Raw genomic sequence first — 17,204 nt, forward strand, 5'->3', positions numbered from 1 at the left:
CCTACCACATATTTCGTTTACCAGGTTCATCACGCTGCGGCCTCCAGCTGATAAAACCATTGGGCAGCTGGACCTCGTCAAAGATGGAATCATCGTGTTGCAGGTTAAGCATTACAAGCTTTCCTTATTAGTGTTTAAATGAATATTAAAGTATATCAATAATTATCTCAGGTGATAAAATCAAGTCTCCAAAATCTTTTTATATTTTGAAGTTTGTAAATGTCCGAAAATACTGCAATTTGGCTGTGCCATGCTGTTTTCTTGTTCTTCACAGGCTTGTAAGTTTACTTTTCAATGCAAGTCTCTCAAAAATCATCTTCCAAAGTGTTTCAGCGCCTAATTATAAAGTTTCCTGTCTCCAGGAGCGCGAATTCTGTGAAGGCGCATCAACCCTCTGCCGAGCGCTGCGAGCAAACAGCCTCCGCGGCGTAGTGGCCCAGACTCACGCTTCCTCCCCTCGCTGCTCGGCGTACTTGGCTGCTCAGTTGAGGGAGTTGGGTGCCGTGCTGAAGGCCAGCGCACCAGCAGCGCCAGCAACACCACAACTTGGGAAACTCGTGGTCTTCGGGGCGGGAGACAAGTTTGTAGCCTTGATTTTTTGCTTAAACCTTTGGCTAGGTCTATCTCAAGTTACCTCCGCGGTGTAGACGCTCAGACCCAGGCCTCTTCTCCCCGATGCTTGGTGTACTTTGGTGCTTAGCTGAGAGATCTCGGGGCGAAGGTGCGATGCTGAAAGCACACCCACGGCACCAGCTACTCCATCGTCTTCGAGGGAGATTGTAGCCTAGGATATACCTTTCCCTATGTCTCCGATTGATATAATAGGCTAGTTTCCTATACTTAAAATAAAATATGTTATGCAGTTCACGAAATAAAGCACCACATAATTAGAAGAAAAATATGGACAGTAGTTATGTTTAAACATAATTTCTATTTAATATGTCAAAGAAAAAGATACAAAGTAAATGAATTGACCTTGACGTCACTCCTCAGTATTTCATAGTAATTCCATATTAGCAAATTGTTTTGACATTTCTTAAAAATAATCTGATTTGACTAATAGGAAACTAGCCTATTATAATTATTGAAAATGCTTTTTCTTCCAGGGTATCCAGCTACGTTGGCGCCCTCCGAGAGCTCGGCATCGAGGCCTCCGAAGCCCCCCAATCCAGCGCCCCCGTCTGCGTGATCAGTGAGGCTGTATACTGCGACACGCCAGTGGTGACCAGCGCGCTGGATGGCGTGGTAGCTGTGCTGGCTACACCGCCTAACTCTTACTCTGCTGTAACTGACCCTATCGATCTTGTCTGTGGGAGGGGAGGAGACTTGGCCATGCTTGAGGTAACTTTTTTTTTATTATGAATGGGCTTACTCTTGACCACAGTCTGTAGCCAAAGGCAAAGACGTGACCTACAATGGATTGAGCTCGCCCAGAAGATGCCTGTTCACCCTTGATTTGAAGGTTGCCGGGTTATATGAGCTCAAGTTTGACGATTAGCTTATTTTCATACATCCGCGAAACCTAGCTTTTGAACATTTATTTCTCAAGAGATAGTTTTTTTTCAAGTGCGAAAACCAAATAGACAACGATGATGAACCTAACGGCAATCAGGAAACACCCATTTGTAGCTTAATGTTATTTAAATTATCTGCAGATATTAACAGAATCCGAAATGGACGCTAAAGGCAGAGAAAGAGTTCAATCTATACTGGAGGAGCAGAAGAAAACCCTCAAGACACTATTATCAAAGCCCCAGGTAATCAGCAGTCAACTAAAAAAACTTTGTTTTAATGTTTTTGAGAAAAAAAAATCAACAAAATATATAGGTATTAAAAAAAGGGTTTTGTGTAATTTTTATTTACGAAACTCCTTTAGATCCAGTTAATCCTGTACGAAACCCACTCCGCTCTCGAGGCCGAAAACCAAGCTCAAGTCACACGCGCCGTAGCCGAGGCCAACCGCCTCGCCCGCGAGAGGCATGTACTACTTAAGAAGAAGCATAAAGACCACCATGGTTCTGTAAGTATTGAACTACTTACTGGCTTTTGAAGCCGAAAACTGGGGTCAAGTCCGTATATCACAAACTTCATATCGTAACTGGCTGTTAGCTAAGTAACGAGCTACTTACAATTAGCCGGTTTCTCGATTTCCCCAGAGTTCCAAGAAAGACGTCACCGACGTGGCAAGCACGGAATCATCTTCGTCCCTTGATAACACGCTGTCGCAAGTGGGCTTTGATAGAGATTACTCTATAGCTAGCCAGTCGAGACCAGCTTCCGCGTGTACTAACAGGTATATTATAAATGACTTTCCACACCTTGTAAATAGGTGACTGACCGTCCAATCAAAACACAAATTATATACTTATTGCTGACCTGAAATGGACATTGGCCTCGCAACAACAGACATGCTTCTCAGTTTATAGCCATGTCTGACCAGTCAATGGCCCAAATTTCGCTTATTTCATACTTAGGGCGGCGATAATTTGGGTTTATATTGAATCAAAAACAAGAAACAAACAGAACTACTACTAAGAGCCTATCCCATTTCGTCAGGGTGATAGGAACCTGTAGTACAAAAATAAGTTATTTTTCACCTGCCATGCCCCTTTTGGGCCATTTTATATGCTTCGATAGGCAAATATTTTTTTCTTTCCGCAAGTTTCGAAGGATCGCATCTCTTGTAAAAAAAAACTGTAAATTAGAATTGGAATAACACAAAAATGGTAAACTGTATTTTATGTTATACAGTTCCAGACCGCCAACAGCCAGCGTTCTGAAGAAGCAAGCTGAGCGATCGCAGCAGAATTCGCGTCCGGGCACCACCAGCAAAGTCCGGCCCATACCCGAGGCTCCTGTAGTGAACGCACCGCGAGACCCTGACGAGGACATCCCGGATGTATATGTAAGTTATTTATAAAGTTTTATTTGTTTGGAAATAATAAAGGGGTGCTCTGTGAGACTGGTGAGACTGACCGCCAGGTCTAGTCTAACCCATCTTGTTTAAGGTGGCTCGCTTAGGTTACCCGAAGCTCAGGCTGCGTTAGATGGCGTTAATCTTCAAATTACCAGTCTTATTTTTTTTGTGGAGTCGTACAGGCATTTATATACTTTCAATTATGCTTCGCAAACATTTAATATTAAAATTGACGTATTACAACAAACATTCAACTTCTCATTGTAACGTTAATCCCCTTAATGTAGATAAATTTACTATTTTACACTATTTCTAAGTACCACTCACACATACAAACAGTGTTTTTGTATTCCTTCTAGTCGATAATTTCACGCGGCGACAGGTTGTTTAAATAGCCTTGCGGTAAATACGTGCCATCGCATGATTTGCATGGAAGTACTGGGTTCGAATCCAGGACTTTTTCTCTTTTTTTTTAATACTACGTCGGTGGCAAATAAGCATACGGTCCGCCTAATGGAAAGCGGTCACCGTAACCTATGGACGCCTGCAACTCAAAGAGTGTCGCATGCGCGTTGCCGCCCCATTAGAAACTTGTACACTCCCCTTTGCTGCGTGTGCACAGCAAAAAGGAGTGTACAAGTTCAAAGGAGGGTTTGGGTTGCCGACGACTCAAAGGACAATAGACGGAACAAATTAGTTCCGTAAGTCCTCCCGTCGTCAGCACCCCACACCCTCGTTGAGCTCTGGCAGCCTTACTCACCGGCAGGAACACAACACTATGAGACACTATTTTTTGTTTTATTATTATACATAAATGTATATGTACTCGTACAGTAGTTACTGAGCGTTTTCCACAAAAAAGATTAAAAACCTATTCTCTTACATGGTAATAATTTTTGGGTTCGTCGAACTCAGAATTTCGAACATAATTATCCTAATCTGATATTTTTAAAAATTCCAAAAAAGTATAAAAAGCTAAAGTATAAATTTTAGTTTCTAAACTACGATTCGAATGATTTTTTTTTCTAATTGTTTATTTTCGATGGAGCAAGGGTATTCAAATCGCTTTTGAAATCTTAAATTAGTAAATGAAAATGCAATAGTTAACTGAGTAACGTAATGCTTTAAAAACTCAAGTGGACTTTTTTTATCTAAGGAGTAATTTCGATAAAATATTATATTTAGCGAGGGTATTAAAAGTTGTGTTTTATATCTCAACTTAATAAATAGAAAATCAAAATGACAATAAAAATATCAATAGGTTCTCTAAGATAAAATTGATACCTTCGGCTCTCCATTCTTGCTCGGTCAATAAAAAATACGAAATTTATATCCAAAAAAATACAAAAAGTTAATAGAATCCTGGGAATCGAACGCACCTTCACGGCGTAACAGACGACTGTACACCAACGACGCCATTACATAACACGCTGTTCCTGACGAAATTGGGCTATACATATATAATTAATTAAATATAAGTAATAATGTCAAATCCATACTAATATTACAAATGGGAAAGGGTGTGTGTCTGTTTGTTTGTCCGTCTTTCACGGCAAAACCGGAGCGACGAATTGACGTGATTATTTAAGGGGATTTAGTTGAAGGGATGGAGAGTGACATATGCTACTTTTGTCTCTTTCTAACGCAAGCGAAGCCGCGGGCAAAAGCTGGTACAGCACGGGTAGCATGGTCGCGCGATAGACGATAAAATATCAGGCCGTCCCTGTCGCACTATTAGTAAGTGCGATTATAGGGACGGCCAGATGTTTTATCATTTATCGCGCGACCATAATTGCCTGCCTGGACCTTGATGATAATTATTATTTGTAACCATTTAGTTAATATTGTCTTCAGTTACCGCGATAGTTACTCATGAAATAAAAACTATGAAAACGGATTAAATCGCGTATAATGAGTTTAAAATTCATCCCGATGTTTCAAACTTTACAGCGTTCGTGGTCAACGGGTGACTGAGGAAAAATTACAATGTGCAAAAGCTACCCATATTCTTGTATATAACCATTTAGTTGTTGAAGAAAAACATTCACACAACAATAACATAGGTCAACCAGCTCAGTAAATGCAATAATTTACTAATACTATTGTACGGTTGGTGGAATACCAATAAAATACGGAGCTCGATTACATGTGTTTATTGTTCAAACTCAACTTACAGACTACTCAATACATGGATGATACATGACATATATAACTATAGATACACATACACCACACGCCCCCTCTTCATTTAAAAAAAAATACATAATAGAGAGTGTGTTTTTTTTTTTTTAGGAAACATATGGCTTAGTCCTATTTTTGTGCAATATATTTTGCTTATTTTTATTATCTAAAATGATTACATTTGGTTGTATATCCTTAACTACCTTATATGGGCCTAAATATAAAGGGTCCAATTTATTGGCGCGAGCTTCATTTTTTACCAAAATTAAATCGCCTTCTGCATATTTTACAGTGTTTACATCAGTGTCGTATCTGTATTTTCTTACCTCTTTACTTTTACAAAGATTTGTCTTAGCATCTAATTGCGACTTTTGAATCCTATATTTTAATTCGCATGGGTAATCGTTATGGTTATATAATGGGTCTAAAGTATCTGTTAGATGTGTCGGTATACTACATAATTTGCCAAAAACAAGTTCAAATGGGCTATATTTAGTTTCACTGTGTACAGTGGTATTGAAAGCAAAAGACCAATAAGGTAACCATGTACTCCAATTTTGGGGCGCGTTGTTTGTTTGAATACGTAAAAAGGAAATTAGATTTTTATGACTATTTTCTAACGCACCTATAGTTTGATGATGATAAGCGGTTGAGGTTAAGTGTGTAATTTTTAAAAGTTTGCACACTTCTTGCATGGTAGCTGAAATAAATTCCGTCCCTCGATCGGTAACGATCTCACTAGGTATGCCGTAGCGTAGAATGAAGTTGTTTACAAATGCAGTAGCAACCGCCACCGTTTCTTTAGTTGTTAGGGGATAGGCTTCGACATACTTTGTGAGGTCGCATTGTAATGTTAATATATAATTATAACCATTGTCATCCTTAATTAACGGGCCAACTAAATCTAAAAATATTCTACTGAAAGCTGACTTACCTGTGTCAGTTATTGACATTGGTTCTCGTATATACTTACTGTGTTTCTGTCTCTGACATGAATCGCACTTTTTCACGAAATTTATGACATCTTTTTCCATGCCGTTCCAGAAATACAGTCTTTTAATATTGTTTAACATGCGCCTAATGCCAGCATGGCCACTAGTTGGCAGCATGTGGTAGTCATTTAGTATGACACGGATTGTGTCTGTATCGGTAATCCTTTTAATTCCTCTTAAAATATGTAACCGTGGGCCGGTCCACGTTGGTAATTTATTAATGGTACGCGTTAACTCTTCTACTTTTTCTTTATTATTGTCATTCTTTATAACATACAAATTATTTACATTTATATTTGTACAAAACAAACTCAACGCCCTCGCAAAGGCAGCTCGTGCGCAATACGATCGGGATGATGGTTTGACGTAAATTATAGACTTCGTTTCCAAAAATGCGAAGTCTTCGCTCTCTTTTGTGACATAATGTTGTAAATTATTGATATCTTTGTCATGTAGATTTAGCAAGAGTTCTGTGTAATTATTTGGTACTTTTAACATGTCTACCACTCGGGGTTGGGGTGTTATAACTACTTGACTGTCAGGAGATTTATTTTGTGGTTGTAACATATTTTCATGTTTCCTTCGTTGAGCCCTAGTTAGAACTGCTATGATGTTTTCATGCATTGCTTTTAATTTGTCACTACTGATTCTTATACGAGATAATGCATCGGCTGCGACATTGTTTGTCCCTTTGACATATTCGACGTCAAAATCGTACTCTTCCAGTACTAAACGGAATTTCATTTGGCGACTATTTGGATTAGACATATTAAATAAATATATTAGTGGTTTGTGATCTGTTTCGATTTTAAATTTCTTACCATACAGGTATGGTCTAAAGTATTTTATTGACCAGACAATCGCCAAAAGTTCTTTATCTATAGTAGAGTAGTTGATTTCCGCTTTATTCAGAGTGCGACTGGCATAAGCTACGGGTCTATTATCGCCGTTACTCAGAATCGCACCCAACGCATAACCACTAGCATCAGTTTTCAAAATAAATGTGTTATTTTCGTCAAAGTTTGGGTATTGAAGTATGGGTGGATTTGCTAATTTTTTTTTTATTTCATTAAAGGCTGCATTGCAGTCATTTGTCCAAACAAATGGTACATTTTTCCGGCATAGTTTTGTTAATGGTAAAGTAATTTCTGCAAAAGAGGGTATGAATTTTCTGTAGTAGTTTGCGAATGCAACAAATCTACGAACGTCATCTATATTTTCTGGAGTAGAATAGTTATCAATAGCTTTTGTTTTTTCTGGATCAGGTTTGACACCGTCTGATGACACTATATGCCCTAAATATAATAATTCTTTCTTTAAAAAGTTGCATTTATTAGGATTTAATTTTAGATTAACTTGCCTAAGTCGAGATAATATGTCTATAAGATTTTTATTGTGGGTTTGTAGGTTTCGGCCGTAACAAATTAGGTCATCAAGGTACACAAGACATTTTTCATGATGCAAACCCGCCATTGCAATTGTCATGGCCCTGGAAAAACAATTAGGGCTTGTTTTCAGACCTTGGGGTAATCTAGTTAGCTGGTAATGCCCTGAGTGTGTAGTGAATGCTGTTAGTTTTCTACTATTTGGATCTAAATTTAATTGATAATAACCTTGGCTTAGGTCAAGATGTGAGAAATACATCGCTCCTGAAAGCGAGTCTAAAATGTCCGTTATATTAGGAAGCGGAAATTTGTCATCAACGATCTGATTGTTTAGTTTTCTAAAATCTATAACTAATCGCCATTTTTTTTCGTCAGAGTTAGATTTTTTCGGAACTAGGAGAACTGGGCTAGACCACTCACTGTTAGATGGTTCGATAATGTCGTCTGCCAACATTTCTTTAATTTTTTTATCTATTTCATCCCTATGAATTTGTGGCAACCGATAGGGTTTCACATAAACAGGAACGGAGTCTGGTTTCAGTGTAATATTAGGTTGATAAATGTTTGTGGTCGACAACTTATCTCCTGGTAAATGGAATACGTCAGAGTATTTTGCGCAAATATTTTGTATTGAGCGTCTTTCCTCTGTATTTAAATGAGACAAATTTAAAAACGACAGCATTTTTCGAACACGTTCACTGTCTATATTGTCGCATTTTTCAAAGTTACAAATATTGTAGTTGTTTAAAGTAGTCAATTCCGGATTTAAGTTCGTTAAGGTCACGCCATCTTCCCGGGTGTTAAGTATTTGTATGGGAATTTTCCCATTAATAGGCGGACTAATACTTCCTGCAATGAAAATCCCTTTACCTATTTGTTTCGGAGTTACTATACAATCTTCTTCGAAATTTGTCCTTATAAATATTATTTTTTCGCATCGCGGCGGTATGAATAAGTTATCATTGTCATCCGGTTGTCTTGTACATATTGGTAACGTAATAATCTTATTTAAGTCATGGTTAAATAATGAGAACATATCGTCGTAATAATCTATGAAGCAATAATATTTTTTAAAAAAATCTCTACCTATCAATGCATTCGTCCAACACGGCCAATCTTTTATGACGTGAAACTTGTGTTCAAATTCCGCACCATTTATAATGAAGCTAATGTAAACATATCCTTCGGTATCGAGACGTCCCCCGAGGCCATTTACGGGAATGCTACTTTTAGTAATCGGAATGCTAAGCTCAATTACAGTTTCAAGGCTTATAGCGCATAATGATGAGCCCGTATCTAATAGCCAAGAACATGTTACGTCATTGACGGGTAATTCTATGTAGTCACTACTATCACATGAAAATATGTTATGCACGAAAAAACTCTGATTCATTTTCCTGTGTTGCCGGATTATTTGTAGTCTCGCTTGAATTAGGTAAATTTTGGTTTTCAATGTAATTTACACTCGGGCGGTTGTAGTTGTAATTACCTCGATACATGCTACGCGAGTAACGATTACCCCGGTGCATGTGTCCTCGATAGAGCGGCGCCCGCGGCTGCCCGTACTATAAGTCGCAGTCGAATCATTTCGAGTTGCGTGTGAGTAGGCGTGTTGACCCCTACTACTTTGGTTGTACCATGTGTTCCTGCCTCGGCCTGTAAATGGACGGGTGTTATACTCACCTGAGGGTCTTCCTCGGGATCCCGTAAACATCTCCTCTTGCGACTGCTGCTCCCTTGAAGAAAGTTCTTCGTCTTTAGCAGCTCTTATGACGTCCTTAAAGGATTTGTAGTCACGCGCTGTTAATATAATGCTTAAGTTACGTGATCTCAGGCCGTCAGTGAAATTTCTAATTGCTAATTTTTCATTAATCGGTTTTAACACGTCGAATGCTTTTTTGTCACCGTCGGCCTGCGATATCGTTAAGTCTACGAAAAGTTTTTCTAATCTTTTACCATACTCATCGATAGTGCTAGTGCCTTGTTTTTCTTGAATTAGTTGAGCGTGAAGCGCGGTAGGGGATTTTTTTGTTAATAAATGCAATTTTAGGTCGTCTATCAGATTTTTACAGGACGTATAAGAAGATGATAGGCGTAACTTTGCGCTTTCTGTCAACCTAGTTTTTAAAATAAATTTTATTAAATTCGGTTGACTGTCCGAGTCAATCATGTCACTGTACAATTCTATGGCGTCAATCAATTTCTTGACGCTGTCTTCATCGCTCGTTATTTCAGGCAATAAAGACACCGCCGTTTTAAGGTTAAACTTTTCCATGGTGTTTTTGCTTTCAATGCCCTGTGCCGTACAAAATTCTTGTAACTGTACGTACAAGTTTTCTATTCGAATACAAATTTCTTTAATAGGAATTATGTCACTACCCTTAATAAGATTTTTTGATATATCTGCATCTAATGTCTCTGAACACTTTAGGTATTGTGTATACAATTGAGTAGCTTTTAACAAGGTGTTTTGCAACACATTAGGAGTTCTTTTAATTTTTGCTAATTTTTGTGTATTGTCTTTAAGTTTTTTTAAACTGTCGAAGACACTAGAAAGTTCTTCCACCATTACATACTATAAATAGGACACATTGCACTATGTAGCACACTGTTTTTTTTTCTTACGTGAATTTAACACTCACTATTACGACACCGTTGTTTAACACTGCTCCTGCATTTCCTCCTGCACTAGACGTCGTCGTCTGCTGGCCGCTTATCCCTTCTAAACGATCTTTTGAACATGACGTGATGGTTGATTTCTCGTTGAATCCACTTCTTGTGGCACTTATGGTATATTTTATATATTCCGTAAAGTATCGTCAGCAAAACAATGAATAATATAATGGCTAGGATGATGTTGGTGGTGGAGGCATGAAATTTCAATTGTTGCAAGTCGACATTGTTGCTGCCCCCTGCTGCAGTTTGCGCGATTATCACTTCTTCTTTTTCTCAGTGGAAGTTGAAGAACCCATTTGGAATTTTCGTTGCACTGGTGTTATTAGACACTAAAACTTTTCCTGCTAACGGTTGGACTGCGATGATGCAAATTATCGGCTGGAATACTGTCTGTTCTAGTAAGGCCGCAAACAGTCTCGGTTTCGAATCACTCGCGACGCACATATTTGGTCCGATCACTGACTTATTAGGCAAACACGCGCGGCGCGTGGCGACTGGCCAAGGGTCGCCATGTACGGTTGGTGGAATACCAATAAAATACGGAGCTCGATTACATGTGTTTATTGTTCAAACTCAACTTACAGACTACTCAATACATGGATGATACATGACATATATAACTATAGATACACATACACCACACTATGCCCACACTATGACCTATGTATAATGTATTATACCAGACGTGTAATATTTTATTTTATCAACAAAGGCATAATAAAGGATTGTATTGTATTTTTGTATGAAAATAAAAAATAGGAAAGCAATATAGTAATAGTCAAATATTCCATTAAAAAAATAAAAACTACTTAATAAATCCATAAAAGTTCAAATGATTAAAAAAAACTTCGGATTCGAACCCACGATCTTCTGCATCATAGTCAGTCGTTTGACCGAGACGCCATTTCGATTTACATTAGCAGTGTCGAAATACACGATATGTATCTTTGTTGACAAAATGCGTCATTATTTCTGAGTCTGCTTGAGTTAACTAAACCAATACCTTTAAATAATTAATTGTCAAGAGCCAAGTGTCACTGATGACAATGTCAACTAAAAATGCGCGAAATATGACGGCTCTGTGTCTGTACACAAAATTTGGCACGCACATTTACGTAAAATTAATAAGAAATTCACAAGGATTTGTCCATGATTTCTGTATGAAACAATGTATTTCATTCACTACCGCGACGACGGATAATGTATAGTAGATGTATGCGCATATTTTTATTTAGTTGTAGTGTGCGGTGACTAAATAAATGGTAGATGTTTTTTGTATGGAAAGCGAGCCACCTTAAGTTGTTAATTATTATGCAACTTGAGACAGACATATTGTAGGTACCTACTACCTACCTACCTACATCATCATCCCTTTATCAGCGGAGCATCGGCCTCTCTTCTAGTAAGCCACTTGTCACGGTCCTGAGCTAGTCTCATCCAATTGTGACACCCTACAAGAATCTAGCACTTACACTAGTTACTTACAGTATTACCCTTGAATAAATTATGTTCTACCGTTTTGGTTCTAGGTGCCAAACTGCGACTTGTTTGAAATCCAGACGCTGCCGAATCTTGGAAACGGTTTAGATATCAACTACATTTTAGACAGGGATGGATGTTACCTCGGTCTCATCCAGAGGAAGGTAGGTAGAAGTAGTGAGAAAATGTCTATATTGTGCATGGTTGTGTTATTGCATCAGTGTTGCATTCCTATCTACAAAATTCCAATTTTTTTTATCCAATCATTTGATATTGGCTTTCGCATCTAAGCAATGTAATATTTACATATTTCTGTGAGACTTCGCTTAGTCTTCATGAGTGGCCATCAAGTAGGTAACTAAATTACCCATTAGAAGCGAGCATTATTTTCCCTATCTTGTTTTTGTGTCTTGCTCAAAGGCAAGTTGCAACAGTCCCTGGGCGATTGCAAGCCTGAGCTGCTGCTTATATTAAGTACACACGCTGACGTAAATTGGACGTACTGACCGTCGGTCGAGCACCAATGCCAGACTAAGTCCGTTTTCACATTATCCGATCCAATATCGATGTCGGAAGGATTTCAATAGAAAAAATCCAAGATCCTGTAATGGATATCGGTCCGACATCCGATATCGGATCAGATAATGTAAAAACGGCCTAAGGGTTTACTCACGGTACAGTCAACCAATTGGAACCCTAGGCCACTCTACAACCATGTCAAAATGACAAGCAGTAAGAGATTTCATAAAATCTGATTTATAACGTCACTATGACATAGTTCTGCAGTGGCCTAGGGTTCCAATTGGTTGACTGTACACCGGGCCTGGGACGGGCAGACGTCATTTACTCATTTTCCGGTGTAGCTCGAGTCAACCCGATCCGTTGGATTTATATAATGTTAAAACTTACATGGAAAAGGTTTTACATAAATCATCAGTCGCACAGGAGATCACCCGGCTAGACGCGAAGTACATGATTCAAGTGGCGGAGGAGCGCGGGCTGTTCGGCGCGGGCGCGCCGGCGCCGGCGCCGCAGCGGCGCAAGAAGGAAGCCAGCGCGCCGAAGCGGCGCCGCAATAACAAGGGAACCTTCGAGGTTACTGGATTTTTTTTCGTCGTATGATTAAATCTTATAGAGGCAACCCACACGACCTTGCGATTCCTACGCTGCCCTACTAAGCCGAGTGGGGTGTGTAATGATTGGTATAACTTTTTTTGGTATAATAACATTTGATATAACAACATTTCGTATATATTTAAAGGATATATTCATTCGTTTGACATAATTAACATTTGGTATAACCACAAAATATATACTTTTATTTTGTATAATCATTATTTCGTATAACACTTATTTATAATAACCGTTATATGGCATATCTATTGATATACGACTAGTATAATATAACCAGCAAACAGTATAAAACATTTCATGAATTAATTTTATTATTTTTTGAAGAGATCACAGTTCTAACCTAACCTAACCTACTTTTCTGATAGCAGTAGGTACATATGTTTGAGGGTCACAGTTCTAACCTAACATAACCTATTTTTCTGGTAGCAGCGCGTTGTGTGTAGGGGTCACAGTTCTAACCTAATCTACTTTTCTGGTAAATGATGGATCTAATTTATTGTACAATTGTTTTTTATTCTAACTGTGCTTTAGAAAGAATTTGTGTTATACAATTTATTTATTATCGGAAATAAGCATTATACTCAAAGTATGTTATAATAAATGTTATTAGAAAAAATGATCATTATATTAAATAAGAATTATACAATTTGTTAGTATATTATTTGTTGTTATATAATACAATAATTATATCAAATGATCGTTATAACGACTAAAAATATATCAAAAAAAGTTATATCGATCGATACGCACCCAGCCGAGTGGCGCTATCTCAAAACCAAATGATTTTGAAAATGGAACTGTCAGGTATAGATACTTAAGTACAGAGAGCGATGGAGCGCACCATGCTCGGCATTAAACTCCAAGATCGAGTGAGGAATGTCGAGATCCGACGCCGTACCAAGGTGCGGGACGTGGGTGACGTCATTTCCAAACTAAAATGGAATTGGGCGGGGCATGTTGCCAGGCAGAGTGATGGCAGGTGGACTAAAATGTTGACCGAAGTTATCGGATGTAAGAAGCGCCTGGCATCCGTTGGCTCGTTGGGTGGACGACATCCGAAAAACTGCGGGGCACTTCTGGATGAGATTAGCCCAGGACCGGGATAAGTGGCGTACACGAAGGGAGGCCTGTGCTCAGCAGTGGGCGATTAATGGCTGAAATGATGATGATGACTTAAGTACAAGTTAGCTATGGATTTTCGTTTGAGATAGCGCTTTTCGGTTTAGGAGGACAGTACGGCACACCTTGGACAGTGGCGATCAAAATATATGAAAGAGGCGCGATCAGACGCACAGTCTAAGGTCCTTGTATTAGGCGAACGCGTTCTGTGCTTCTATGAGTGAGATATTAGGTAATTGCGAGATAACCCAGTGCGGATGGGTGGCATTTTCAGCGAGGAGCGGGAGTGGCCAATGGCCATACTGTACGATAGTACCTACTCTATTATTCAGTGCGCACGTTGAGTACGTTTAATATTAAATTTTAATAGATTACCTTCACCAAAGACATATATAACTCCGTATAGACTGATAAAGTCTAAGAAAAAAACGTACCTCAGTACCATACAGAAAAAGGTACCGTGGCCTAGATGGCATTACACCTTTGGGGTACGCTCAGCTAGGTGGCGCTAATATAAATATTTGACATTTTGACACATCAAGCTAAGAATATGGGCCAAATCGTCAAAACTGAGGTTCAAAAGTTTTAAGCCTGTGTCAAGAGATGGCAGTCTATGCACTGTGATTACCACAGATTTCGGGAGATAGGTCATGCCAGGCGATTTGTATAGAATACGCCTGTCGCAAGGTCTGCGCAACCCACACAAAGCACCAGTAATTGTAAAGATAATGCACGCACACACCTAATCCACAAACACTTGTAGCTGGACGCTCCTATTGCGCAATACACGCGCATCATTTCAATGTATGTGTACACGCGAACGATAAGCGAGCGCGATCGCGCACGCACACAACGATAAATAGCGGGAACGCCTCGCCTCGTTTCCGAGAAAAATGTCTCACTGAGAGAATCGTTTTGTACACCGTTCATTGCGGCGCAAAACACTACACTGTTTACAATATGTTCCTTGTGTAGCCGCAATGTATAATGAACGTTTTAAAGCACAAGCAAACGTAAGGTTACATGGTACAACTCGGAGTATTACGTTGAATTCGTGTTTTATGTGAAATAAAAGGAAATAAATAGTATTTACCTATGAAATGTTATCCTATCGGCTTGGAAATTATTCAGGTCACTGCGATGTTTGCAAGTTATTATTGCACACTTCGGCATTTTTGATAAAACTCGTTTTTCGTCGGTGAACAGCGCGCGTGTACACTCGATGACAGCGGACGGCGAACTGGCGGCGGTGTAGGCCCAATGGGCCTACATCTGCGACCAGGCCGCGCGCGGCTTGTCCTCTGTGATTACACATTTTACTTCGACAGTAACTAAGCTTTCACACAGCAGCGAAGTATAGAAATGACATTCCCGTACAATAAGATTTAGTGAACCCTTTTATCTGGTGCAACCGACCCTAAGATACTTCGATACGAATAGGCAATGTGCACGCTTTCGATATGTGCCTTATTAATATGTAAACTTGGTTCAGGTGGAGCGCATAGCCGCGCCGACGTACGCGTCTCTCTCGCGTTCGTCGCGGCGGAACAGCGCGCCGGTGCCGGCGCCCCCGTCGGCGGAGGCGTCGGGCCCGCGGCTGGCGGCGCTGGCGCCCGAGCCCGAGCTGCCGCGCGTGTGCTCGCGCCACGAGCGCCGCCAGGCCGCCGCCGGCTCCGTGCACTGCGCCTGCGACGCGAGGCACAGGTGAGGACAGGTGAACCCGCCCTTCTAACGCGGCTGCTCGGTTGAAGATGAAGAAGGCACCGGCTCGTGACTGCTGGCGCATGTCAAACGCGACACGCACGCTAGCCGATTGGTGTACTGTGTATGTGACACAGGTCAGAAATTACCCGCCTAACGCGCCCGGTAGCTACGTTTTGGACGCAAGAGACGGGAGAAATTACCTCTCCTCTTGTGTCGAGTAACTACTTATCTGCGCTCTAGAAAAAGGTATTGTCGTGTAGTTGTGGTAAAACGATAGGTAGATAAAAACCATGCTCTAAAGTATTTTTACAACTTATGCGTTATCACTAGAGACAGTAGATAAAGTATGATGTACCTACCGATACCGATAGACTATACATCTTGTAACACTACTGGATACATAACGGTACTGGAGTCTGAGGTTACAACATATCGCTATACGCCACCTTAAGTGCGTTTCCACATTATCCGATCCGATATCGGAGGTAGGACCGATATCTCATACATTAAAGCCGCCATCTCGGATTTTTGCCTTTGAAATTCCTCCGACTTCCGATATCGGATTGGATAATGTGAAAACGTATAGGATATAGAGGTAGTATGGTAGTATCATAAGTGCGTTTTCACATAATCCCATCCGATATAGTAAGGTTTTCAAAGGAAAAAAATCAAAGATGGCGGCTCAAATATATCGGTCCTACATCAGATATCGGATCGGATGACGTGGAAACGCAGTAACGTATTATTTGTAGGTTATACTCCCACCACCGACCGCGGCGCATGTCGGCGGACGCGGCGTCGCCGCCGCCGCCGCCGTGCCGGCGCCCGTTCCCGCTGGTGGTGCACGAGCTGCGCCTGAGCCGCTACTCCAAGGACTCGCTCGAGCCGCTGCCCCGCCGAGACCTGCCGCCGTGCCCTCTGCTCACGCACGACAAGTATCACAACTTCTTGTCTCACGTTTGATGAGTTGAAAAAGTAAAAAAAAAAAAACTCCAACTCTGGCCCCGTAGCCGAATAGCATTTCTACGACGCGAAACGAAAACGAAACGCAAGTTGAGCGATAGAGATAGATAATATCTACGAGCGTTTCGTTTCGTGAGCGTTTGTACTATTCGGCTATGCACCCTGATCTCCATAATTCAGGCTGATCCGAACACTGAATTTAATTTTGACATGTAAGCAAGATTTTGTCTGTTTTTCATCAAAAAAATCAGTGGCGTTACCTACTTACGTAGCAATTAACGATTACCATCTTGTCTACGCAACCAGTTTTTTGGCTTAATAAAACGCATACACATACCATAGTTTTGTGGGTGGATTTTCTAGTTTTTCACGACATAATTTTTGGGGGCCAGGTCGTAGATTAAGAAATACCAAAAATTTTAATTGGATTTTTTTAGGCTTCATACTTAAAATTATTATCACTGAGGCTTCTATAATAGTTATTTGTTTTACAAGGGGGCAAAGTTGTTGTTTAACCGCACGTGCCAATATTGAAGCCCGAGCAAGCGAAAGATTCCAATATTGAACCGCGAGCGTAGCGAATGGTTCAAAAAGTGGAATCTTGAGCGTTGCGAGGGTTTCAAGGCACGAAGGTTAAACAAACTTTGCCGCCGA

General features: G+C 40.1%; 1 protein-coding gene across 1 annotated transcript in view; it reads left to right on the top strand.

Annotated features, from left to right (window-relative positions):
* The window catches only part of LOC125229210, a 29,634-nt gene extending 13,010 nt beyond the window's left edge, over positions 1-16,624 (top strand). The window contains exons 8-18 of the mRNA XM_048134005.1: positions 25-103; positions 363-580; positions 1,107-1,341; positions 1,656-1,757; positions 1,877-2,020; positions 2,157-2,293; positions 2,752-2,905; positions 11,681-11,794; positions 12,576-12,725; positions 15,376-15,587; positions 16,340-16,624. Coding sequence (XP_047989962.1) covers positions 25-103; positions 363-580; positions 1,107-1,341; positions 1,656-1,757; positions 1,877-2,020; positions 2,157-2,293; positions 2,752-2,905; positions 11,681-11,794; positions 12,576-12,725; positions 15,376-15,587; positions 16,340-16,550 — 1,756 coding nt within the window. The 3' untranslated portion in view covers positions 16,551-16,624. The remainder of the gene's footprint in view (positions 1-24; positions 104-362; positions 581-1,106; positions 1,342-1,655; positions 1,758-1,876; positions 2,021-2,156; positions 2,294-2,751; positions 2,906-11,680; positions 11,795-12,575; positions 12,726-15,375; positions 15,588-16,339) is intronic.
* Positions 16,625-17,204: the final 580 nt, after the last annotated feature.

This window comes from Leguminivora glycinivorella, chromosome 8 (genome assembly GCF_023078275.1).
Source record: "Leguminivora glycinivorella isolate SPB_JAAS2020 chromosome 8, LegGlyc_1.1, whole genome shotgun sequence".
In the NCBI taxonomy this organism is placed as follows: Eukaryota; Metazoa; Arthropoda; class Insecta; order Lepidoptera; family Tortricidae; genus Leguminivora; species Leguminivora glycinivorella.